The sequence below is a fragment of the Uranotaenia lowii genome, chromosome 2, assembly GCF_029784155.1.
Source record: "Uranotaenia lowii strain MFRU-FL chromosome 2, ASM2978415v1, whole genome shotgun sequence".
Taxonomy (NCBI): domain Eukaryota; kingdom Metazoa; phylum Arthropoda; class Insecta; order Diptera; family Culicidae; genus Uranotaenia; species Uranotaenia lowii.
The window spans coordinates 191,252,925-191,279,198 of NC_073692.1; the positions used below are offsets into that span (position 1 = coordinate 191,252,925).

The window sequence follows — 26,274 nt, forward strand, 5'->3', positions numbered from 1 at the left end:
CTGGAACTCTCTTGTTTCTCAATCGATTTTTCAAAATTTAAAGTTTTGTAAAGCTTGTAACGTGACTCAAATATAGTTCTCAGGCAATATTTAGCTACAATTCTTGATTTCAAAGTTATTCGATGTCTAAGAAAAAAAAGTTTGAAAAAACATGCTTCGAGAAAATGGCTGGTTTTATTCACTTATTAGGTGCTCGAAGAAAAATTAACTTAAGGCCTGAAAAAACAAAAGTTTGAAGATATATGTTGCGCATATGGAAATATTTATCCAAAACTTTTTAAGATCATGGCTACCAGAAATGTAAAAAAGGCGGTGCAATGCTTGACAAAAATATGATAATTGATTGATGTTACACATTCGAACCCTAGGAACGTAGCTATCCCCGAAATGAAGTGCCCGGATGCTAAATAATCATAGCCTTATATAAGATTTGTCTATCCAGATTTTATTAGATAAGTTTAGTACTTCGAAACGACTTACTTTGAAATATTGTTACTAGAGAAACACGACGTTATAGGAGGCTGTCGAGCCTTAGGCAGGAGTATGAAAAATGTTCAATCTGAATTTCATAAAGTAAAAATCTTTTTTTGAATGCTTTGAATTCAATTTAAACGCTGATGATGTGCCTGCGTCTGTTATCCGCACAGACGCAGGCATATCATCATCGTTGGATAGCTTTAATTAATCTAGTTGAGCAACTCTGACCCTTCAGAAGTCCTCTATTGTTCAGTCGAAAAGAACAGTTCCCGCTCAGACGATTAGTTTTAATCTGTCCTCGCCTTAAACAAGATCTTTGTGCAATGGGTCCCAAAATAAGGATCATTAGTGTTTTGTCTATTGTGTTAATTGTATTTTACAACGGTTTTACGGAATCCTCACCACCAGCATGTGAAACGGAAAACTATGAACATGGAGCTTGCATCGCCTTAGCTAAATGCGAAACATTTTCGACCGCTCTAGAGGCCGGAAGCTTGAGCCCCGGTCAGCGGGAATTGCTCAAACGGGAACAGGAGAAGTGCGGACAAGATTCGAATTTCGTGTGTTGCAAGCGGGAAGCACCTCGAAAAATCCCTCGTTCGTTTGAAGACACCAAACCGCTGACCAGGGAGAGAGGAGAATTGCTACCGGATCACAGCATCTGTGGAATGGATGCCGGCAACCGTATTATTCGTGGCAATGTGACCTATTTGGACCAGTTTCCTTGGGTGGCATACCTGCTGTACTCCGATGAAGGTTAGTTGCTTTAATTGGGACTTTTGGATGAATTAACTATTTATTTATTATTGGATAATTTTCTAACAAAGTTTTTAAAGAGTAGAAGTCAAATACATATTTCATTAGTTTTAAGGTTTCATTTATGTCTCTTGAATATTGAATGTAATCACACTGCCCTCTGTACGTGGTTTCGAAAAGCACAAAGCATTGCGTGCAATCTTCCAAACTCGTATGCAATTATATAATGCACTGGTTCAATTTCGTTTTTTTTAAATTTCGTCTTAATGTTTTAAAAATGTGTGAAAAAGATAATTAATTTTTTCCATTGACATTTTAGGACCGATTTGGACATGTGGAGGGTCTCTGATCAACAACCGCTACGTTATAACGGCTGCCCACTGCATCAAATCCAACATGTAGCGTGACTTGATATTTAAAACTATCTCATACTGAGGTATCATTAAAACGATTTACTTTTTCAGAGCCGGCGTTCGCCTGGGAGAGTGGGACTTGGACACCGATCCCGATTGCGACGAGGAAACCAAGGAATGTGCCGACCCGGCTATTGATTTGGACATTGAGAAAATCTCGATCCATAAGAACTACACCCGGCGAGATTCCAAAGGCGGCAAGATTGATATGGCGTTGATTCGTTTGAATCGGGAGGTTACTTTTGGAAAATTCGTGGCTCCAATCTGTCTCCCAGTTAGCGACGAACAAGCTTTGATAGCGAAAGATCAAAAACTTTATGTAACGGGTTGGGGAATCACCGAAAATGGCACAGGCAGTAGCAAAAAGATGTTTGTCGATGTGAACCATATCGAGCTGGACGAGTGCATTGCCAGAAATAACGCTCCGCTTATCAAACTCGGTAAAACTGAGATCTGTGCCTTGGGACAGGACGAAAAGGATACTTGCCAGGGAGATTCGGGAGGACCTCTGATGGATATTCAGGAAGTTTCCGGAAAGGTTTTCAGGTATTTTCAGAAAGGAGTTGTTAGAACTGGACTGGCATGTGGAACTTCGAAACCTGGGATCTACACAAACGTTCATGAGCAAATTAATTGGATCGTTTCGAATATGGAACCGTAAAACTGCTTTTAAATGATTGATTTTATGAATGATTGAATCACATATTGGTAAGTATATGATTTTAAATAAATTTGACAAACAATTAATTTTTGGGATTTTCTTACTGATTATTTTTACTCACACAAGTTCTATGAAGACCATAAAGCCCCTCCCACATTTATTTTTGTACATCTATTCATCCTACATAAGTTTCATCTCTTTTTTCAAATTTACTCTGTTTAGGGATGTTTTTTTTTATTTGATAATAAAGATTTTAACACCAGGATGTAATTCATTCCTCTCTGTTTAGGGATGAATCACCATAGAGGATGAAAATCCCTGATTGAAAAAAAAATCTCTATTCATTGTTTGTTAGCATTTCCAATTTAGGAGTCAAATTATAGTGCCGAAAACGATAAATTTTATTCATAATTTGAGAAACTAAACAAATAATATACGGTTTCCATAAATTTTAATATAACAAAAATGAGAATCCAAAACTCAACGTTAAAATTCAAAACAAAGTTTTTTCTCATTTAAACTACCTAAATACAAGTTTTCCAATTCTAGAATTTTTTCAAGAATTTTTCTTTCAAATATGGTTACTTCAAATTGAACTCAAAACCAAAGTACCCTACCGACGATTGGGTAAATAGGTATCCATTCTTCTACTCCATCAGGCCGGATTCGAATTCTCCCAAATTTTGTGACAAATCCGGCAAGTCCGGATAAAACCAGGCAATTTGGAAGCTTATTCTAGACAAAACCTCTGACAAATTATTAGTTTTAGTGCAATTTCGAAAACTTTGACATGAGTTAATGTTTGTATTACGACCACCAAATAAATAATACAAATAAACTGAGGGAAACTATAGGATATTTGTATTAGATCTTACGCGTCTATTTACGCTTGTACACAGCAAAAAGATTTTTTATTTCAAAAGAAGATGCCGCAAAAACAGTGGGAAGTATCCTTTGATTTTGGGATAGATAAAAATTACTTTAATTCAAATACATTTTCATTTGTCTAGATGAAATGTCTTTCTTTGATTCAAAAAATCTTTTTTTGGTTCAATTTCAAATGTATTGATTCAAATCTCAAATGCTTCAATTCTATAGCATTTTCGTTTGATTCCATGAAATTTTCCATGTTGTAATTTCTTTATTTGAAATGATGGAATTTTTCTTTAATTCCAAATAATTTTGAATTAAATCTGAAAGCATTTTTTTATCTTTATATTTCCTTTCGTTTCTATAAAATCCATTATTAAAAATTAATTTTCTTTTAAAACTAATAAATTGATTTTCAAACTTTTTTTTAAATTAATTTAACAATATGTACCCCCAATAACACTGATAGTTTTGTAGTCAAGCCCCTTATTAAACCATAACTTGATCTAGAAGAGTGCTATAAAACTCTAACTGTTACTTGGGCCTGCCGGCCAAAAGTTTGGAATCCCACTCAAAAAATTCGGCCTTGCATCCATTCGGCCTGATGAATATTCGGCTTAACCACCTTTCGACCTAACTACTGATCGGCCTAACATGCAAGAAAGCGATAATATGTATTATGGGCTTAGCATAAATTCGGCCCAACGACGATTCAACCTAACAATCATTCGGCCTAATGACTTTTCGGCCTAACGTCCTTCTAGCATCCATTCGGCCTTACGACCATTCGGCCTATCGTCCATTCTGCCTTAACGATCATTCAGTCTTATGACCATTCGGCCCAACAACCATTCGGCCTAGCATCCATTCGGCCTTACGACCATTCGGCCTTACGAGCATTCGGCCTTTTGACCATTCGGCCTAATAACCATTTGGCCTCATAACCTTTCGGACTAGTGACCATTCGACCGAACATCCTTTCGGTCTAACAGCATTCGGCTGGATAGCCGTCGGCCGAATAACCCATTCGGCCTAGTGGCCTGTTCGGCCAGATAGCCCATTCGGCCTAACGTCCATCGGCTGAATGACCTTCGGTCGAATGGCTTTCGGCCTCATAACTTTCGGCCGAATGACTCAGGCTCTCTAAAACATGCATTTTTATTTCACGCGTAGGGGAGATAAAGGCATAATGGCCACCTTAAGGAAAACGTTATAATATGTGAATTACATCAGCGTTTCGTGTTCAGACACTCAAAAAGTCTATTGCCTAATAGAATGAAACTTGAAAAAGTAGATGAAAACGTTTAAAAATGTATTCAAAATTTGTTTGCCGTAAGCTGAAAACCAGCCACTGTAGGGCCATAATAATAACCCCCCCCCCCCCCCCCCCTGGAGCAGTATAAGCACCATTAATCGGGGCACGATGAGCGTTTTCTGACGTGGAATCTAGCAGCGAATTCGAATCGATGAAGTCAACTGAATAATAGAGCTACAGCTTGGCTTGTTTTATCTGACGATTTAAGAAAATACGTACTTTTGTAGAAAAAAGGAGATCTTATTATGCCCTTACCTCCCCTATCTCCGATATCAAACAATGTATAGTTTATCTGGTAAGCTGATTTGAAGACCTATGAACTGAACTTGCTACATGGATATTTGGTTGAAATATTTTTGAGGACTAACTCCATTAAACGTTTAGCTAAAGCTTGATAATTTTGATGATTTTCACCAAATAGTTCGACCAGTAGAAAAAACATGCAAATTCCTTTTGACCATAACTTAGTTGTCTTACAAATTATTACAGATCAGATTGGCTTATTTGCAAACTTATGAATTGCACTAAAATTGGAAGGGTTAACTAAAAAAATATATCACAAATGATTATCACCAGAACGTTAACCAAAATTAGAACATAAGTTTTTAAATAAGTATGAAGTTGTTATAACATTTATCATATGACTTTAAGATGTTGACATTAAATAACTGTGAGCCGTTACAACTTTTTCATAAGTAAGTGCATAACTTGTAAGACAACTCAGCTATGGTCAAAATGAATTTGCATGTTTTATTTTAACGGTCGAACTATTTGGTGAAAACCAAAAAAAAAAAAATTTAAAAATTTAGCTAAAGGTTTCATGAAGTTAGGCTTTAAAAATACTTCTACTAAATATTCTTAAAGCAAGGTCAGTTCATAGGCTTTCAAATCAGCTTACCAGATAAACTAAATATACGTTGTTTGATAACGGAGATACGCATGAAATAAAAATGCATTTTTTAGTAGACTGATCCCAAACTTTTGGCCGTTACACCATACTGCGGGGTGATCCCAAACTTTTGGACGATGACTTATAAGCTTATTAGCTATTTCATATATTTTAGGAACATAGCAAATTTTTTGCACAAAATTAAACAAATGTGTTTTGATAAGTATAAAAAAGGACTCGATTGCAACTCGAATTTTGAAATTTGGTTATGATTTCAAAGTAGTCGATGATGCCTTTGAATTCAGCCACAGTATTTGAAAGACCTAAATACTAATATTTCACTAGCTACTTGCTAGCATCCTCAGTGGGTTATCGACCAGTCAATAACCCACTAAGGATGCTAGCAAGTAGCTAGTGAAATACTAGTATTTAGGTCTTTCAAATACTGTGGCTGAATTCAAAGGCATCATCGACTACTTTGAAATCATAGTTTCATTCAGCTAAGAGGTTCTTCAAACCTTCTTTTCAATAATAATTGAAATTTGGTTCACCCTACCCTGAGATGATTAGGTTTGAATTTTAAGTTCAGTTTTTTGAAAATGTCTTAATATTAACATTTTGTCAAAAACATACTAAGAAGGTTTGGCTCACGGATCTCTTGAATGAAATCAAAAAAATTCCAATATGTCATAAGATGGCTGATCAAAATTTTCATGTTTTTTAAAGGGTTTCTAAACTTTTGGCCGTAAGTGTATATTATGCATACACCATGGTGTAGGTTGCCGCCCCGAAGTACTTGCATCACTCGAAGCTTGACCTGGTCGACGTCCGAACGTATCAGCTTTCGCCTGCCATGATGCTCTTCCAATAGGATGTTGAAGTTGAGACTATCGTGGCCAGCAACTCCCGGATAATTCTAGCTCAGTCGCAGAAGACCCTTTGACTAATCTCAGGATCGGCCTACGGCTGGGTAATCGGAGGGGAACGCGGACAAAAACTAAGGAAACAAACTGTGGGTTTTCTACAATCAAAAACAATTAACAAATTAAAACTTTGAACGGGAAAATTACTTTTATTAAAATAACGAGAAAAACTACTTCTAACTTTGGTTCTTTAATTTAAAGCTTTATTAAACACGCTACTGTGTGGTGTGTTTGTGTAGGGTGTGGGTTGGACGGTGGTCGATGACCGTTGCGGTACGTACCGGATGCTCGATGACTGCGTTGGTGAGCGCTCACTGGTTACCTTTACCGGGGTGTTGGGTTCGACAATGGCGGATTGTTGATGGCGGATCAGGAACGGGAACTTGTGTCCTGATCAATTTACCAAAATGGTGGCAGTTCGTCTGGCGTTGACGAACGGGCAGGATACGGCGTCTTCCTTCGTTGACGGGGATCAGCGGACCACGGCAAGGCCGTATTGGCCGCGCTGAGAAGGGCTCTCCTTGGGAATTAGAGACTCCGAGGATTTCTCGAAGTCCCGAGAGATAGGCCTCCTTTACGATTATGGTTCTTACCTGAACCAGAGGCCGAAGTCTTTTACGGTAAGACGTAGACTACCGTCAGGTAATCTAGGCCGAATCGTACGACGGGATTCCTCAACAATAAACGGGGTGGCACAAGAACAAACACTCTGGTTTCACCAAATTTCTTGGCTGTTGGGGAACACCTCTGACTCGCACGAACGCCGGAAGAAAAAAGCCCAGAGTCAAAGACCCTTTTTGGCGCGATACTTCACTCCTTTCCTCCACCTTCTCCATTCAAATTATTTAGGCGAGTTATTGCACCTTGCATGCAACCTGCATGCATTCGACCTTGCAACCAGTCTTGGTTGCAGACTTGTTGACGAAGATGCCACACGCCCAACTTAAAACTAACAATAATTGTATTTGTTAAAACCTATCTTCTAAACATTTATTTAAAATTTCCCTAATCCTAACTAAATTTATAACAGAAAAACAACAGTTCGAACAAATAATACAAAAATGGAAAAATTACCTAAGGCCTTTGTAACGACGGTTACAAAGTTAACTTTGCCAATCACTTCAAGAATCTTTCCAGGAACCAACTTCCAAGACGAATTCTTGCGGTATAGTTTGGCATACACCGCAGCACCAGTTGTTAGTTTGTGTGGTCGTGGTTCCTGATCTGCTTTCGGATGTCTCGGTTGGTCATGATCCAGAAGATTCAGAATAGTTCTGATGTTTCTGCCAATCATGAGCTCAGCTAGAGTGGATCCATTCAGTACTCGGCTTGGAGTTGATCGGTATACTTGCAGGAACGTTTGAAGTGATTCAAGAATGTTTTGCCAGTCGTTGATTTTCAGCAAAGACCACTTGAGGGAATGCACGAACTTTTCAGCCTGACCGTTTGATTGTGGATGATAAGGCGAAATCCGCAGATGTTGAAAACCGTTCCTTCCGCAGAAATTTTCGAATTGTTTCGAAATAAATTGGGTGCTATTGTCGGAAACAATTGTTGATGGAATCCCAAAACGAGCGAACAATTCATCCAGGAACTCGATGACTGCCGATGATGTTGCTGATTTAATTGCGCAGATCTCGAGTCATCTTGAATGGGCATCCACCACAACCAGAAAGTTGAGACCTTTGAACGGACCGGCAAATTTGATGTGGATGCGTTCCCAAGGAAAATGTGTTGCTGGCCACGGTTGAGGAGGAGTTTTCGGTGGGGATTTGGCATGAACAGCACACATTTCAGATTTCCTCACAAACGTTGAGATATCGTCGTCGATTTTCGGCCACCAAAAGTGACTTCGGGCTAGGACTTTCATCCGCTCCATTCCCGGATGACCTCGATGAAGTTGTTTCAAAATTCGTTGCTGGTAGAATTCTGGGATGACTAACCGGTTCGACATCATGATGCAGTTCTTGATGATTGCGAGAGCATCACGATGGGGGAAAAATGGCTTCACTGCTGGGTTGACAATTTCGGAGATGTTTGATGGCCAACCGTTTTCGATGAATTTACTGACTTGCTGAAGAACGGGGCACTTGAGTGTTGCGTTGGTTACCATTTTGAATGTGATGGGAACCGAACTGATGGCTTCTTGAAGCGGAATCTCCACATCTTCTTCCAGCTGGACCGATGCAATGACAAACTCTTCGTCTGGATTTAAGTGCTTATCGATTAGGCGGGAAAGGACGTCTGCGTAGCCAAACTGAGATGAGTGTCGCATCCGAAAGTATCGGGTAGATTTTTTCCGTCCATATTGTTGGATCTATCACGAGCTTCCGATAAATCACGATACACAACTTACTCGTTAAAGGTCACTTCCAAAACTGAAGACGTTCACCCACACGAAATTCCTCGTCGTTGGGCTACAGCAACTCTCTCGAGTCTTGACAACATACATCCGAAGATTGTGTTGGTGTCGCTACCTGCCGCCAGCGATGCCACATTTAAATCTGTATTTTCAAGGTAAAAAATCTTTTTTATCTGCATCAAATTTCAAAAATCTGTATTGAAATCTGTATCTGAAATATCGTTTCCGGATACTAATGCTGCAATACGATGACGTATATATAACGCTTAATGCACTGAACTGGATTGCGCTTATGATTTTTACGGACTGCGGACTGTTAAATCAGTGTTAATTCTGCCATTTTGCTACACAAAAATTGCTATTTGTACAAATAACTGCGAAATGTGTCCTTGGGCTTAACAATCTATTGGGTAGCAAAATTATGTCAAAAGTCTCTGTAATAAGCCAATTTCTTTACATAATTATGTATATTCACAATATACTGCTACAAAAATGTCCAGAGCCGTAAGTCAATAACATTTAACATAGCATTGTAAGTTACGATTCGTGAAATGTTATGTCCAATTGTAGTAACAGATTCTCAAACATAGGATTCAATCTGTTTTAAAACCCTAGTTTGTCGTTATACACTCTGTATTTTTATTGTTCCGATCCCTGATCTGGAAGATTTTTCAAATTTGTGGCTGTGACAATTTAAGATGGCTTGAACGCTGGATCGTTAAGGAGATTATTGTCGATTTTCTAAAATTTAAATCAAAATATCGTGAAAAAAAATTTAATTTTCTGAAAATCTGTATAAAATCTGCATAAATTTCCAATTATCTGTAATCTGTATATACAGAATCTTGGTTTGAAAATTTCGAAAAAATCTGTATGATTACAGAAAAATCTGTATATGTGGTAACGCTGCCTGCCGCTCTCTCTAATCGTTCGTAAACGATGGGGTCACGTCACAGTGCATGTGAACGGGCTTTTAGATGAATCCTTTTTATCCTCTCTCTCTCTTTTGGCATAAAATACTTTATCGAATCTCTCTTTTCATACACGACAGACAGTTACTCCCACATTGCGCACGCAAAGTAAACCAAGACTGATTTTGGAAAGCTATTACACTGAAACAAGTTCGCATTTATTTTTCTCTACCATTAACACGTTTTATTTATTTGTCTCATACTCTACAATGAGGTCACGTACTGGATCTCGAAGTCGTAGCATAGCAGTGCTAATGCCCATCGCTGCAGTCTGTTCGCCGCGTGAACTGGAATGCCCTTCTTGGAACCAATTATTCAGAGAAGGGGTTGGTGATCCGTTTGCAACAGGAACGTGCAACCAAGGAGCATTCGATGAAATTTGGTCACAGCGAATACCAGAGCGAGTCCTTCTTTTTCGATTTGCCCATACTGTCTCTCGGCTTGAGTGAGGGATCGAGACGCATGAGCAACAGCTTTGAATGCACCGTTTGGGAATTTGTGAAGGATGCAAGCTCCGATTCCAGTTTGGGATGCGTCCGCTGCTACGATGATTTCAAGGTTAGGATCGTAGTGAGTGAGCATCAAGTCGGACTGTAGAACTTCTTTGAACCTTCGGAAAGACCTCTGGCAATCTTGATTCCCCTCAAACTTGACATCTTGTTTTAGCAGAGCATCAAGCGGTCGGCGTAGCGTGTGTATTTTGCGCACAAACTTCGCATAAAAATTCACTGCTCCAAGAAAAGAACGAAGGATACTCACATCGGTTTGTGCTGGCATATTGACAATAGCTTCTACTTTGGATGGATCGGGACGAAGACCTGAGACGTAGACAATGTGCCCAAGGTATCGAATTTGTCGCTGCATGAGATTGCATTTTTCCTCCCTAAGGTCGAACCCGTCGTTCTGCAATCGCATAAACAATCTATCCAGAATTCTTCGATGTTCCTCTTCGGTTAGGCTGTAAAGCAGAATATCGTTCAAGAAAGAATCGACACCTTTCAGACCGGTGATCATGGTGTTCATCAGCTGCTGACAGGCTCCCGGAGCTGACTTGACCCCAGGTGCGAGCCGGTTGAAACGGAACAATCCACGATGCGTGTTGATGGTCAAAAGCTGCTTCGAATCGTCGTCAACCTCAACTTGCAAATATGCGTCGTTGAGATCGATGATACTGAAAAATTTACATCCGTTGAGTTTGCTGAAGATGTCATCGGGAACCGGAAGTGGATAGTTGTTCGGTTCCAATGCAGCGTTCAAAGCGGTGGAGTAGTCGGCACAAATTTGGATTCGTCCTCCTGGTTTCTTGACAGCCACAATTGAAGCCGCCCACTGGGAAAATTCCACAGGCGTGATGATGTTGAGTTTCTGCAAGCGTTCCAGTTCCAAATCGATTTTCTCAACGAAGGTGAATGGCACTGGACGTTTTGGCTTGAAAACAGGTTGAGCGTTGGCCTTGAGGTACAATCGAACCTTCGTCTTCGTACAGTGACCCAGGGTGGATTTGAAAACCTCAGGAAACTTAGCTTTGTATCGCTGGATGTAGTTTGAAGATTCTAGTTGGACTTGATTGCATATCGCTGATAATGGTTTGTCTCAAAGCTCAAACAGGTCATTCCCCGGATTCTGCCATAAATTGTAGAACTAATTATTCACAGCGTAACAACTGTCAAATTTAAGCTCAAATGGATTACTGTGAAAAATGAATGGGCGCCCTATCGGCGCGTCCCACATACTAGCACAAAATGGGTAGTTCATGCCTGTGTTATACAAGACAAGATGAACTCCCTATGTCCATCTTGTTGACTGCAAAAACCTAGTTGCCTTCGGCCATTTTGCCGTTTGCATGCGACTGGACAAGTCGTCCACTACTGTGCTGGCCTGATTTTTTTTCTCGTGACACGGATTGAACAGGTAATTGTTATTGTTTAATTGCAAATTTTGTGCTTAACTCGTTTCTTTTCTAAAAATTTCAGTATCGTGTCAAGCACTCCAAAAAGGTTTCACCTGTACTTGCACTGGATAGATTCAGCGTCCGCATCAACAAGTTTAGGTGTTTCGGTGCGCCCCATCGTCTTTGCTAATTCTTCATACGCGCTGCAGCGATCGTTTCCAGCCCCAGGCCATCGAAGCTCACCGTCGGCCAGAAACTAGTCACAAAGTAGGGCCTCATCAAGTAGACCATCATAAGTGTAATTAAATGTGTGTTTAATTTGTGTTTTAGTGCCAAAAATGAAAATTAAGATAGAATAGCATATGGAAAGATAGTGATTGTAAACCAAAGAAAAAAATTTTAATAAAATTTAAATGAAAACTAATAAAACCAAAACTATTTTTATTGAAAAATTAACATAAATGCCTTTTGAAAATGGACCACCCTATTGCATTACACATACATGCACATTTTTCAATGCTATGCACTCACACAAAAGCACAGATGTCAACCGAGCTGTCATTCTGAAAATTCATTTCTAGTCATTAAAATTCATTTGGTTGGGCCATTTTCCACTAGAAAACAATGGGATGGCTAGTAGGCGGCAAGTAGGATTCCTACTAATCTTTCTAGTGGTCCTACTATGCTTTTTATTAAGCGGGTCCATTCCAGACCGAAAAGTTCCAGACGATTGTCGGTAACGTATGTAATAGATCGCTGTTTTCTTGATGTTTCCTAGTGTCACTTCAGCTTTGGCCTCACCCAAAAGATGAAGGGGCTTAACTGAAGCTGTCGTGGCTGTGCGTGTTGTTGCTGAAAGTGCTGGTGATCCGAGTTTCTTGCTCCATTGATGTTTCGAAATGATGGACCAGCATGGAGTCTTTGGGTTGGTTGAAGTATTGATGGATTTTGAATGTGAACCGGATGGTTTGACTGGAAACTCCTTCTGCTTGACTGTGCAGACAGAAGTCACCTGTTGATGTTGTTCAACTATCACCGTGTCGAGCTTCAAATTTTGCAGTCGTTGAGCATCCTTGATCAGAATTTCGAGACTGCGTTCGTCTTCCGGACCAGTTGCTTCCAATTTAGACAGTAGCCTCGTTCGTATGTCTGCATCTTTCGTTGATTGCAGACCGCAGATGAAAATGAGGCTTTTAAATTGGTCCGCCGTTAATTTAGCCAATTCGAAATCCTCGCAGACCTTGTTTACTATCCCAGGCAGCGTAGCTCACCAAATCGTCAGCATCGTTTTTCCGCAGTTGAAAGCACTTGTAGCGTTTGCTCAAGAGCGAAATCCGAGTACTGAAGAGTTCCGTGAGTTTGGTGACCGTTTCTTCGAAGAAAAACTCACGGGGGTGCTTTGGAAAGACGAAATTGACGTGCTTCTCATGGACGTTCACGCTGAGGCTTCGAAGGAAAAAGCGAACTTTGACTGCATCGTCCAATTTAGCGCCGTCTCGTAAGAATAAATCTTCATACTTCCGGTACCAACGGTTGAGGACAAGACCGTTTTCCGGATCGTAGATGAACTCCCGGATGTTGGAGGCCAGGGATTCAATTATGAATTCCGGGCTGCTGGACTTGGGAGAACTGGAACCTTCTTGAATGCCGATTCGCTCCATTATCTGCATGAGCCTAGCGTTTTGCTCCGCCATCTGCTGATTCTGCCGCATGATAGTCTGGAAAACTTCTTGAGTTGTTGCCATCTTGATTGCGTGGGTGATTTACTCGTCGCCAATAAAGTATTTCTTTATTAAAACAATACTTGAACTTGTTAATTACTAGTTTATTACTTATTTTAAGAGAACGATGGATAGCGTGTTAATAGCACGTGGGCCTGACTAGTAATGACTAATTATCACTTTTTGATTTGGTATCCACGGTAGCATAAGTCGATGCCTACTGTGGTTACAATCTGGATGACCCCTTTGACTGACCTATTAGAAAAAATTTGACACCTGATTTCAATTGCTCGTCTTTCGAAGCACTCATGTGCGTATTTTTAACACAATCCGACGAAAAGTAATGTCAATATCTCAAACACAATATTTGCCTTATATGGACGACCCCATTCAGAAGGGGTCATCCGAAAATCTGAGACCATTTTTCATCATTCCTGGTCCTAATGAACATCCATGCCAAATTTCAGACCTCTAGCTTTTAAGACGGCTGAGTCTATAGAGGACAAATAACTAACAAACAAATAAACATAACATACATGCTTACATAGATAAGATGATACAGTGATCACAAAGCCATGTTTAGTATCCAGATATTTGGCATGCTGGAAATGAAAAATCTGACCATCTTATCTTCGAAGATAAACGTGATATTATTTTCATTAATTTCGAAACACAGAAAAGGCTATTACAGGATATTCAAAATAAACCAGTTTATTTATTTTCAATATCGAACTATGGTTCCATATTTGACACTATCCAATCAATCTGCTCATGAACGTTGGTGTAGAAACCTGGCTTCGACGTTCCGCAGGCAAGACCCTTGGCTACCACTCCCTTGAGAAAGTATCGCAAGTAACTTGACGACCCTTGACGGATTTCCATAAGCGGTCCCCCGGAATCTCCTTGGCAGGAATCCTTTCCTCCAACTCCCAGGGCACAGATTATGGTATGATCTATCTTGACCAACGGTGCTTTGATCTTTTGAATACACTCCTCCTGGCTAACCTTATTAACGTCTACAAACAGCTTCTTAGTACTACGGGTATAGTTCTCAGTTAAACCCCAACCGGCCACATAAAGCGTTTCATTCTCGGTTAATTCAGCTTCTTCGGCCGTTTTCGGTAGACAGATGGGAGCCACGTATTTTCCAAAAGAAACATCGCGGTTCAAACGAATCAACGCCATGTCAATTTTACCACCCTTGGAGACGCGCCTTGTGTAGTTCTTGTGGATCAAGATTTTTTCAATATCAACATCAATCGGTGGATCGGCACATTGCTTGCTGGCCTTATCGCAATCGGGATCTGATTCTAAGTCCCATTCACCCAAACGAACGCCAGCTCTGTAATCAACAATTAATGAAGCTGTGAGTTGTCTTGATATGTGCAAAATAAATACTATGATTTTAACTAGGTCATATTACGTGCGATTGTTGATACAGTGAGCAGCCGTCAGAATGTAGCGCTTGTTGATCAATGATCCTCCACATTCAAAGGATTCGACTTCATCTGATTTATTTGGAAAATAAAATGAAAAATAGAACTTTGAAAGGTGAATCCCCCAATCGCTAATGGATACAAACCAGCATTGATGTACTTGATGATCGCGACCCACGGAAATTGGTCCAGTTTGGTTAAATTTCCGTAGAATATTCGATCGCTACTGTCCAAACCACAAACCGTTTGATCCGGTAGCAAATCGCTCATGCCTCTGGTCATCGGTTTTCTGTCAACGAAGGTACGCGGAATCTCCGCACGCAGCTTTCGCTTACAGCATACCAAACCTGATTCCGAAGGACACTTTTCTTGCTCTTTTTGCAACAAAGCCCGTTGGCCAGAACTCAAACTTCCGGCTGCGAAGGCCGTCGAAAATGTTTCACACTTGGCTAAAGAAACGCAAACACCGGGCTCGTAATTTTCCGTTTCGCATGATGCTGCCCAAACTGTCCAAGGTGCTACGATGAGCAATGCTGTCAACGCAACACACCCTAGGGCTGTTGTCCTTGCACAACTTGCAGCCATGCTTCGCAATCAACTGTTTCAGATGCTAGATGAAATGATACTGATTAGTGAAATACTAGACAGCATCTGTGAAATCTGGGAAATGTAGTTGAATTTTAAACGACGAACGTTTTATTATTGAGTTCATTCAATCGAAGAAGTGGTGAGTCAATGATCATCGTTCTGAACCGAAGTGTTGCGTAATATAACTTGCGTATCGTCAAACGGGGCATCATGCACTAGCGGGGTTAAATGCAACAATTGTATACCACAGCACTGATATAATTTTTATTTTATATATGTACCTTACGAAATCGAGTTATCTTTATGAATATTAAATGATTGTGACATAATTTTTCACATCTTAAGCTAGTATTTAAAAGTTTTTCATTTTCATTTTAGCATTTTTCGATGCCATAAAATACTTTGCCCAGTATGACGGATTGGCTTAATGATATTACTTACTAACTTTTTACTGGTGGAATGATCCTATTGTGGTGGATGCCGGACTTGCCATCGCATGTCACAACATTGTTGCAAGAATTGCCACACGGTGCGATGTGAATGTTTATGCGAGCTAAGCATTCTTGATAAACATCCTACATCGACCCATGGGCAATGAACTGCATATGCTGACGCGACGGATCATGTTCAGTCTGTCACCGCGCGATAGATTTAAGTAAACGAATAATAAAGAGTTCTGTACCAACCACCAACGAGTTAAGGTCTACATTTTATCACGTCCCCCAAAAGTATAGTTCATGGTTGACGAGACCAGTTCATGGCGATCCTGCAGTGTAAAAGTTAACCTGAGTGAAATGCGAATTAGTGTAGTACGAAAATTTTCGGAAAACCAGTGTTAAGGACCACGATGAGAAACAGTGAAGAAAATAAGTCGGTGTGATTTTTCCAGGGTGACTGAAAACAGAAGAAACCCGAACTTTGCACCCAGGGGCACCCAGTGAACAGAGTGCACGAATAACACAGTTTCGCGTTAAAACTCTGCATTAGCTCTAACTCTAAGTGAAACCGAATCAAGCGAAGAGCAGAAAAATTAAATCTCGAGCCATGCTAAATCAATAATTGACGCGTATGGAGAGTGTAGCGTAATTAATTACCAGTGCAATGGGGTGGTTCTCGGCGGACGAGATTGTCGCGCCAGCAAGTAGTGCGATGGGAAACAGTCAGAATCACACAATTCAGACCGTCGCGCTATGTGCACTTGCCATCACGGCGGCAGGGTACATTATCGTAAAAGCAGTGACGAAAATTCAACGCCAACACACAGAAAGAGTAGCAGACCGAGTTGCCCGGCGTGTCGTGGCACAAGTGTAGAAAAAAAAGTGACACAGATAAGCGAATGGAGAAAAGACGGTGATGGACAAAAATGAACAGTTATATCAAAAGTTATATCAAAGACGCTAAGAAAATCGCACAAAATGGCTAGTGACAGAAGCCTTGAAAAAACAATCATTAACGAGTGCATTGAAGCCCTAGAGCGTGAGTCAAAATATTGGTCTCGACTGGGCGCAGAAGAAATATTCAAGCTAGCAGCAGCGGCAGTAACGAAAAATCAGCAGCGATACGGGAACCACGAGGAGACATCGAAAGTCAATTATGGGACTACCGGGAACTGGAAATGGTTCTCTCGGAGTACGAGCGTCTACAATTATAGGGAAGTATCCATAATAAAAGTTATTGTAAAAAAAAAAAAACACATATTTAGGCAGATTACTATTTTTAGGTTCTATCATTCCAATGATGACGCAGTAATTCAAAAATAAACGTGAGTAATTGATTTGGATTTAGTGAATTAGTTTAGTGAGTAATTAATGGAAAAATTTTTTGAGGCTGGAGATCGTTTGAAAAACCTTCAGCTCCAACTCAAGAAAAAATCAACATACACAGAAGAAACAAAAACAGCAAAAGTGAAAGCTGTAAAGCTTATACTTTTAGAATTGAAAGAGGTCATTTCGAAAACGGGAAAAGACGCTACACCTTATGTGGAGCGCTATAAACATTTAAAATCAATAGCCACAGAGTGTCTAAAAATCCTAAAAGCGCAACCGCTGGATGACACTATTATAGAGGAAGTAAAAGAAGACGGAAATTCTAAATTAGAAGAAGCAGAAGAAGTAGAAGAAGAGGAACAAGAAGTAGATGATAAAGAAGGAATAGAAGAGGAAGAAGAAGAGATAGACTCTGAATTGGAAGACAAGTCGACTGATTTTCTATCAGACGATGAGATAACTGAAAATAAAATGGTAGCCATCCTCGATTTATCGTTAGCTATGAAGCTAATTGATAAATACGATGGAGAACCATCGAAACTATCTCTGTTCATAGAGACAGTAGAGCTCTTGGTAGAATACTCCACGAATGTTCCACCAACAGCCATAATCAAATTTTTGAAAACAAGGTTAGTGGGCGCAGCCCATGGTGCAATCGACAATGCACAATCCGTCAAGGAGGCATTCGATGCACTAAAAGCCAAATTCTCGATCAAAGTAACACCGAGGGCGGTGGAAAAAGAAATGTTGTCTAAGAGACAACAATCCAAGACTATTTCTGACTATGGATCAGAATTAGAAAAACTATCCGCTAAACTAGCCGCCGCTCACGTCTCAATGGGAACATTCCCAAATGAGGCAGCAGCAATAAATATAGTAGAACCCGTAGCGGTCCAGGCCTTTGTCGAAGGGCTGAAAGATCCCTCGACAAAATTTTTCTTGAAAGCGAGAAACCCTACCTCACTAAACAAAGTCATATCCGATGCTTTGGAATGCCAAAGTGCTCCGAACGCGGATGTAAGTATTGAGAACTTGATGGCCCTATGGTGCACTGCTGGAAGCAGACACCATAGAGGAAATTTCAGCAATTACGGAAATTACTGGAGAGGCCGGGGAAACCCTAGAGGTCGCGGTTTCTCCAGAGGAAACGGGGGTTACCGAGGAAGAGGCAATTACTCAAATTTTAACAACGGTAACTACTCCAATTTTAACAACAATCGAAATAACTATTACGGAAGCTCCAGAGGTAACGGTCGTGGTCGTGGACGTGGAGGTTCACACACTGCAAACGTTGCCGAAGAATGTCCTCAAAGACAGCCTCAACAACAACAACAACAACAAAATGATAACCAACAGAGAGAGGAAGCTAATCTGATAGATCTTTTTCGCTGATTTGAATGCAAAAAAGGCTCTCAGAGCTAGATTCCTACTATTTAACAAAGAAGTGGAACTGATAGTGGACACTGGAGCATCTTGTTGTCTTTTAGACAAAAGGTGTATCCCTGAAGAAATTTTTATAGATGATTCCTTAACACTATAAGTTAGTGGTGTTAACGGAGTAACCAGTACGTTAGGATTTATTGATACATTTTTGGGTTACAGTTCGAGCGAATATCCAATAAAATTTCATATTATGGAGAAACTACCATCCCAAGTGTCAGGATTAATTGGTTCAAATTTCCTTAAGGAATTCGGAGCAAACATTGATTTCGCAAGAATGAAGATGGAATTCAAAAATCCAAATCACGAGTATTTTACAATACCGGCTAGAACGGAAATTGTTAGATACGTCGAAACTAAATTTTTTGAAACGTGTGTTGTATTGAATGAGGAAATACAACCACAAGTATTTGTTGCAAATGCTATTGTACAACCTTCGAACGGGAAAATACCCATACGAATGATCAATGTTAAAAACAAACCAGTTCGAATTTCAAATCTAAAACCAACAATCTTGCCAGCCAGCGAGTATTTGATACTGGCGATGGATTATAAAAATGATAAGTCAGACAGAATGCAACAGCTTTTCAAAGAATTGGATTTGAGTCTTTTGCCAAAAACAGAGAAACAACATATGGAACAAATTTGCACAAAATATGCTGATATATTTTGTCTTGAAAACGATAATCTGACTGTAACAGATATCTACAGTCCAGTGATTAAAATAAATAAAGAAGCCCAGCCAATTTATAGTAAACCTTATAAATTGCCGCAAATGCAAAAGTCGGAAGTAGAAGAGCAAATTCAAAAGATGGTAAAGAACCAAATTATTGAAAAGGCCACTTCCGCATGGAATAGTCCAATATTGCTAGTGCCCAAAAAATCTGCAAATGACAAGAAAAAGTGGAGACTTGTTATAGATTACAGGAAGCTAAATACGGTAATTGAGGATGATAAATTCCCTTTGCCTAATATTGAAGACATTATAGATACACTTTCAGGTGCTCGATATTTTTCGCATTTAGACTTGTCACAAGGATATTATCAATGCACCCTACGTCCAGAAGATAGACCAGTGACAGCTTTTTCGACACCATCCGGACAGTATCAAATGACGAGACTGCCGATGGGTCTCAAAATAAGCCCCTCATCATTTTCCCGTCTTATGACGATAGCGATGTCAGGGTTGGATATGACAAAATGTCTTGTCTATTTAGATGACATTATTGTCTTTGGTAAGTCAATTGAGGAACACAATAGGAACCTCATTGCAGTTTTTGAAAAACTTCGAAAAGTCAATCTAAAATTGAATCCTAAGAAATGTAATTTCTTTAAAACAGAGTTACTCTACTTAGGACACTTTATATCCGCTGAAGGAATAAAGCCTGATCCTGCTAAAATAGAAGCAGTAAAAAAATGGCCCATTCCGAAAAATGCGGACGAGGTGAAGCGTTTCGTAGCGTTTGCGAATTATTATCGCAAACATGTTAAAAATTTTGCAGCAATATGCGCACCTCTAAATCTCCTAACAAGAAAGAATACACAATTCAATTGGAGCATTGAATGCAATGAAGCCTTCAATACTTTAAGAGAAAAATTTATAAATCCACCTGTACTTGATTTTCCTGATTTTGGTAAAAATAATACCTTTACGTTACATACGGATGCATCTGGGTATGCAATTGGTGCAGTTCTTTCCAATGGAAATGGCAGACCGGTTGCATATGCTAGTAAATCCTTAAACCAGGCTGAGACTAGATATCCAACTATAGAGAAGAAACTGTTGGCTTTGGTGTGGGCAATTAGACATTTCCGACCGTACCTTTACGGAAGAAAGTTTATTGTTCATACTGATCACAGGCCGTTAGTTTACCTGTTTTCTTTAACGGATCCTTCAAGTAGACTAACCAAATTTCGGTTGGCACTTGAGGAGTACGATTTTCAAATTAACTATATTCCCGGAAGGAATAATGTGATAGTGGACGCGTTATCACGCATTTCGATTTCCGATCTAAAAACTATGACAGAAACAACAATGACAATGATAACACGGTCAAAATCAAAACAAATCAAAGAAACCACTGACCCGGAAGGAACTGATCAGCCTCATGAGTCAAATGTGGAATATATGGAAATGGAAGTATGTCCAAGTATAAAAGAAATTGAAATAACCCCACAAAAAATAAGAATACCACAAACTCAAACATTAACTCACCTACGGGGAGTAATGAAAAAGGTAGTGGATTATATAAAAAATTTAAAAATGAAGAATACCGCCAACTCAAACATTAACTCACCTACGGGGAGTAATGAAAAAGGTAGCGAATTATATAAAAATTTAAGAATGAAGAACGTATGCATACTATTAAAAAGAAAAAAGAGCGCTCAACATCTAATGGAAAATATCCATGAAATAAAAATAAAGGATATACCAGATATAATTATTATAGGGGAACACATAAAAGTGATAAAAGAAGACATACAGAAAAAGATAATAATGAACGACTATCATGTACTACCAACGGCAGGCCATGCAGGCATCAATAGAACTCTGCACACTATCCAGCAAAGATTCTATTGGAAGAATATGAAAAAAGATATCAAAGTTTTCATTGATTCGTGCCAGTTATGCCAGAAAAACAGAATCATAAATAAACCCAAAACACCAATGATAATCACAACAACAGCTGAAACTGCGTTTGAAATAATTTACTTAGATCTAGTTGGTCCTTTACTGCCTAGTGCAGAAGGTAACCGATATATATTAACAACGCAATGCGACCTGACAAAGTTTATTACGGCAACAGCCATTAAAAACAAAGAGACAGAAACGGTAGCGAAAGCTTTTGTAGAAACCATTGTTTTAAACTATGGGATTCCAAAAAGAATCGTAACAGATAGAGGCAAAGAATTCATGTCGAATCTATTTTCAGATATATGCAAATTACTCGAAATAGAAAAACTGAATTCAACGGCATATCACCACGAAACAATCGGTGGACTAGAAAATTCTCATAAAAACCTGGGAAATTTCTTACGTATATATATTGAGAAATCACCCTTGTATTGGGACAGTTGGTTGAAATATTACCAGTTTGCGTTCAATACTACAGTCCACACAACGACAAGCAAAACACCATTTGAGCTAGTTTTCGGTAAAATCTGTAATTTGCCATCAAACCTATCTGACGCCGAGACAGTTGACCCAATATATGACATTGAGGATTATTCAAAAATTTTAAAAATTAAATTGAAATCTTCGCAACAAGCAATCAGGGACAGAATAATACAAGAAAAAATAAAACGAGTTGAAAAATTCAACAACTTGGCGAAACAAATGAATTTTAACAAAGGAGACTTAGTGTTATTAAAAAATGAAACTGGGTCCAAGATGGAAAATATATATGTAGGACCATACCAAGTAGTTGAAGATTTAGATTCAAATTTGAAAATATTAATTAAAAATAAGGAAGAAATAGTTCATAAATCTAGGATAAAGATATTTAGAAAATAAAACCAGAGCGTGTGGTGGATAGAATGAAACTATTCCATTAGAGTAAATTGCTACGATAGTTTATTTTAAAGAGAGAATTATTTGAATATTACATATACATACATACAACTACCGATACTACTACATAAAGTATATAAAATAAACATAAATGAAAAACGTTTATTTTAAATCATGGAATACTATAGGATACATAAATACGTCGATAACACAATCTAAGATATATCATTATTACACAGCATTTCTATTAATGTTAAATTGTTTAAGAGAAAGAAAACAAAAATCTAATGTTAGAGGTTATAAAAATTATGGCTTAGGAGACACAATTTTTATAAACAAATAAACAGGGCGTGTGGTGGATGCCGGACTTGCCATCGCATGTCACAACATTGTTGCAAGAATTGCCACACGGTGCGATGTGAATGTTTATGCGAGCTAAGCATTCTTGATAAACATCCTACATCGACCCATGGGCAATGAACTGCATATGCTGACGCGACGGATCATGTTCAGTCTGTCACCGCGCGATAGATTTAAGTAAACGAATAATAAAGAGTTCTGTACCAACCACCAACGAGTTAAGGTCTACATTTTATCACGTCCCCCAAAAGTATAGTTCATGGTTGACGAGACCAGTTCACTATTCCAACACTGTTGGTGTAAAAGTTTTTTTCGAATAATCATTTAGTTACCTGCCTGATATTATTGCATCACGAATATGATATTATTGCATCACGCATTTGTCAACATTGAATTCATTCATCTAAACATTTATTTTTATGATTTGTTTGTATGTATGTATGTATTATATCCACCTTGGGTTAACGGCAGCGCCGCGGTTGTGGCGAAAAAAAAAATAACCCACACGTCCATCTTGGCTACCACACAACACAATCATAACCACTCAATAAGACTTCTAAAGGAATGGAATCGTAAGCAGAGGCACTAACGGTATCCAGGGTGAAAAGGGGAAAAGTCTCGAGAAGCTTTAACCATATTGTTGACTAACCACGATAGCATGCAAATTATAATCCCGCCGCCAAGGCTTCCGAAAAAAGAGTGCGTCCTAATTTTACAAAAAGTAATCAAATACTTTATTTTTCTCAACCATGCCAAATTCCCTTGACATAAATTGAGGAACGTCTAGTATTCAATACGGTACTAGCATACACGGTAACCCGATCTTTTTGTAAAACGAGGATACCCAGATGCCCCTGCCCTTGTTGTTGAAAAATAATCTATATATATAAAAATGAATGTTTGTCTGTCTGTCTGTTCCCTATAGACTCGGAAACTACTGAACCGATCATCGTCAAAATTGACATCTGAGGGTTTTTGAGGCCGGGGATGGTTTCTGTAATAGTCAAAACTCCATCCGACTTACGAGAGGGGAGGCTTTCATACAAAATTTGTAGTTTTTCGAAGCAAATTAAAGTCATGACATCCATTTTCTCGAGATTTTTTCTTCCTTTGGGCGGTTTGTTTTTCGTTTCTATGGTCGAGGCGTCGCAAGCCAACGTCGAAAAGGGGAGTAACCATCGCATAGCATACTGATCAGTGGGAATATTTTGGCGCGTATTTCTCAACCAAGAATTTTTTCAATGCAAGGGGTGGCGATATGAAGCCTCGATGTGATTTTTTTCTACTTGATTCCTAGCTCATTTGTAGAGCACATGGTTATGAATGACGCCTAGATGAGATCCAGATTGACATTCTGAAATTGAAAAGTCATGGCATCCATTTTTCTTTTATTTGAGGGGTTTGTTTTCGTCTCTATGGTCAGGCAAACGTCGGCGTCGCAAGTGGATAGTAACCGAAGCATACTGTTCATTCATTGATCGCTGGAAAAATTAAACAATCAGGCGCCTGTTTCTTAACCAAGTACCTATTTTTCTTATGCACGTGGGAGCGATATGCAACCTAGATGTGTTTTTTTCATGCCTAATTGCACGTGGTAATAAATGACGCCTAGATGTGACACGGATTGGTATTTTATCAATCGAATCGAAACCAATTAAAAGATTTGCAAAAATACTTCCGTATTAAGTTCATGTTAATGTAGGTAAAATTCGACTTTTCATTCAAGGAACATTAGAACATGTTCAAACGTTCAACTTTTTCTGTAAAAAAATTAAAAATTATGTTTTCTTCTAGAAATTGTTACAACTGAAACGAATTTAGAAATGAAAATGAGAGCTTTTTATTTTAAATAATTCTGAAAAAAAAACCATCATACTTTTTGCTTACATACCAATTCAAGTACGTACTTAACATGAAAAGTGTTTTTATGTTACATGGCTGCGTAAAAGAGACTTTTGATCCGCTTCGTTTTTGAAAAGCGAGACTTCAGATCTGATATTCAACTGGACGCTAAATTTGTATGTGAAATTTTTAGTATACCTTTTAAGTGTTTAAAACAATATTCCCTCCTGTCAACTTACACGGTGGGGCAAGGGCAAACGTCGAACTGATATTTTTTTTAAAAATTTATATTTTTTGCCGTAGTAAATTTATTAAAAAAAAGGAAATTTGCACTGTATTTAATACATAACTAATTTAATATATTTTTCATTACCATGATAAGTGCTGTTTGGGAAAAATTCAAGCTATAATGTTTCATGTCCACAAGTTTGGAATATGGCGAAACATTTTTTAACTTAATTTTGGCGCAAGAGGATAGATATTCAAACTGCTTCGTAGGCGAGGATGGTGAAAAAAGCTGTTTGAAAATGGCTATTAAAAATCTTTTTCATCGTTTTTTGCAAATTTCTTTAGCTTATTTTTCAACTCCAAAAAATACCCCATCTGAAGCTTATCAGGAGCTTGAAGTGCTCATAAAACAGAATATAAGAAATCTACTCAAAAAACTGTCTCGATTCACGCTGTTCATCGGTTTTAAAAATTCTATCTTCATAAAGTACAATCTGCAATAAATTCCAATATGCGAATCTATTTCTTTCAATTAGTAATTTTATGTAAACTCGAGTCGGTTAAATTTGCCTACCTTCTTCAAACAGCGGGGGACAAAATTGGAAAAGATGGGGGAGCTCCCATGTAAATTTAAGATGAAGAACTTTTCAAAGAAGGGACCATATTTAAAAAGAGTTTTTTTTTTGTGTACAGAGTACAAATTTTAGATCTTGAAAAACGAGTTTAGAGATCAAGTTTCAGTAAATAATATATACCATCTTTGAATTGCAATTCAGAACTGCAGCTGAAGCTCTCATTTTAAAGTTGTTGGTTCTGAAGTAAGATGAGGTTTGATTTAAAAAAAATGCTCTCTAAAATCTATATTTGAATAAATTTTAACCAATTACAATTATTTTCGGAAGGTGTAGCAAAGCACAACGGGTCAGCTAGTATAATGTAAATAAAATATAAAAGTATATAATATGATATAGTATAATATATATCTATATATATAAAAATGAATTTCTGTCTGTCTGTCTGTCTGTCTGTCTGTCTGTCTGTTCCCTATAGACTCGGAAACTACTGAACCGATTTGCGTGAAACTTGGCAGGTGGAGGTATTGGAGGCAGGGGAAGGTTCCTATTGTGGTTTGAGACCCCTCCCTCTCTCATGAAGGGGGGGGAGGGGCCTCCCAAACAAAAGACAATTTTTTGTATAACTCGAGAACCCATCAAGCAAATGGTATCATATTTGGCATGGGGTGGTATTTGGGAACGAGGAATATTTCTATGAATATTTGGTACCCCTCCCTCCTTTCAGTGGCGTGATAGGAAGGGGGGAGGGGGGCCACCTTACAATTTTTCATATAACTCGAGAACTAATCAAGATATTGGATACAAATTTGGCATGTGAAGGTATTTGAATACGAAAAATATTTCAATGATTATTTGAGACCCCTCCCTCTTTCCAGTTGAAAGGGGGAGGGGCCTCTTTCATATTTTTTTAAATAGTTCAAAAACTAATAAAGCAATTTGAACCAAATTTGGCATGGGAGGGTATTTGGATACGAAAAATATTTCTATGATAATTTGAGACCTCTCCCTCTTTCCAGTAGGGAGATATAAAGGGGGAGGGGCCTCTTTTATAGTTTTCAACATAACTAAGAAAGTAATTAAGCAAATGGAACCAAACTTGGCATGGGCGGGTATTTGGGAACGTGACATGTTCTAATGATTGTTTGAGACCCCTTCCTTCTTACAGCGGGGAGGAAGGAAAGAGGGAGGGGAGTTTCATACAATTTTTACTGCATAACTCAAGTACTAAAACAGCAAATGGAACCAAATTTGGCATGGAACGATATTTGGGTACGAGAAA

At 38.7% G+C, this 26,274-nt stretch overlaps 3 protein-coding genes across 3 annotated transcripts; 1 reads left to right on the forward strand and 2 right to left on the reverse strand.

Annotated features, from left to right (window-relative positions):
• The first annotated feature begins 744 nt into the window (after positions 1-744).
• On the forward strand, positions 745-2,309 carry LOC129749600 (phenoloxidase-activating factor 1-like). The gene is made up of 3 exons (XM_055744620.1): positions 745-1,233; positions 1,553-1,631; positions 1,698-2,309. Exons 1-3 carry the CDS (start codon positions 801-803, stop codon positions 2,305-2,307), a joined length of 1,122 nt encoding a protein of 373 aa, XP_055600595.1. The 5' UTR covers positions 745-800; the 3' UTR covers positions 2,308-2,309.
• Positions 2,310-7,946: 5,637 nt separating this feature from the next.
• On the reverse strand, positions 7,947-13,273 carry LOC129742201 (uncharacterized protein K02A2.6-like). Its single transcript, XM_055734063.1, has 4 exons — positions 12,778-13,273; positions 12,541-12,683; positions 10,397-11,170; positions 7,947-8,561 (listed from the first exon to the last, which is right to left on the reverse strand). The coding sequence occupies exons 1-4, from the start codon at positions 13,271-13,273 to the stop codon at positions 7,947-7,949; spliced, it is 2,028 nt and encodes a 675-aa protein (XP_055590038.1).
• Positions 13,274-13,942: 669 nt separating this feature from the next.
• On the reverse strand, positions 13,943-15,327 carry LOC129746899 (phenoloxidase-activating factor 3-like). Its single transcript, XM_055740827.1, has 3 exons — positions 14,832-15,327; positions 14,673-14,757; positions 13,943-14,591 (listed from the first exon to the last, which is right to left on the reverse strand). The coding sequence occupies exons 1-3, from the start codon at positions 15,268-15,270 to the stop codon at positions 13,982-13,984; spliced, it is 1,134 nt and encodes a 377-aa protein (XP_055596802.1). The 5' UTR covers positions 15,271-15,327; the 3' UTR covers positions 13,943-13,981.
• Between the last annotated feature and the right edge of the window lie 10,947 nt (positions 15,328-26,274).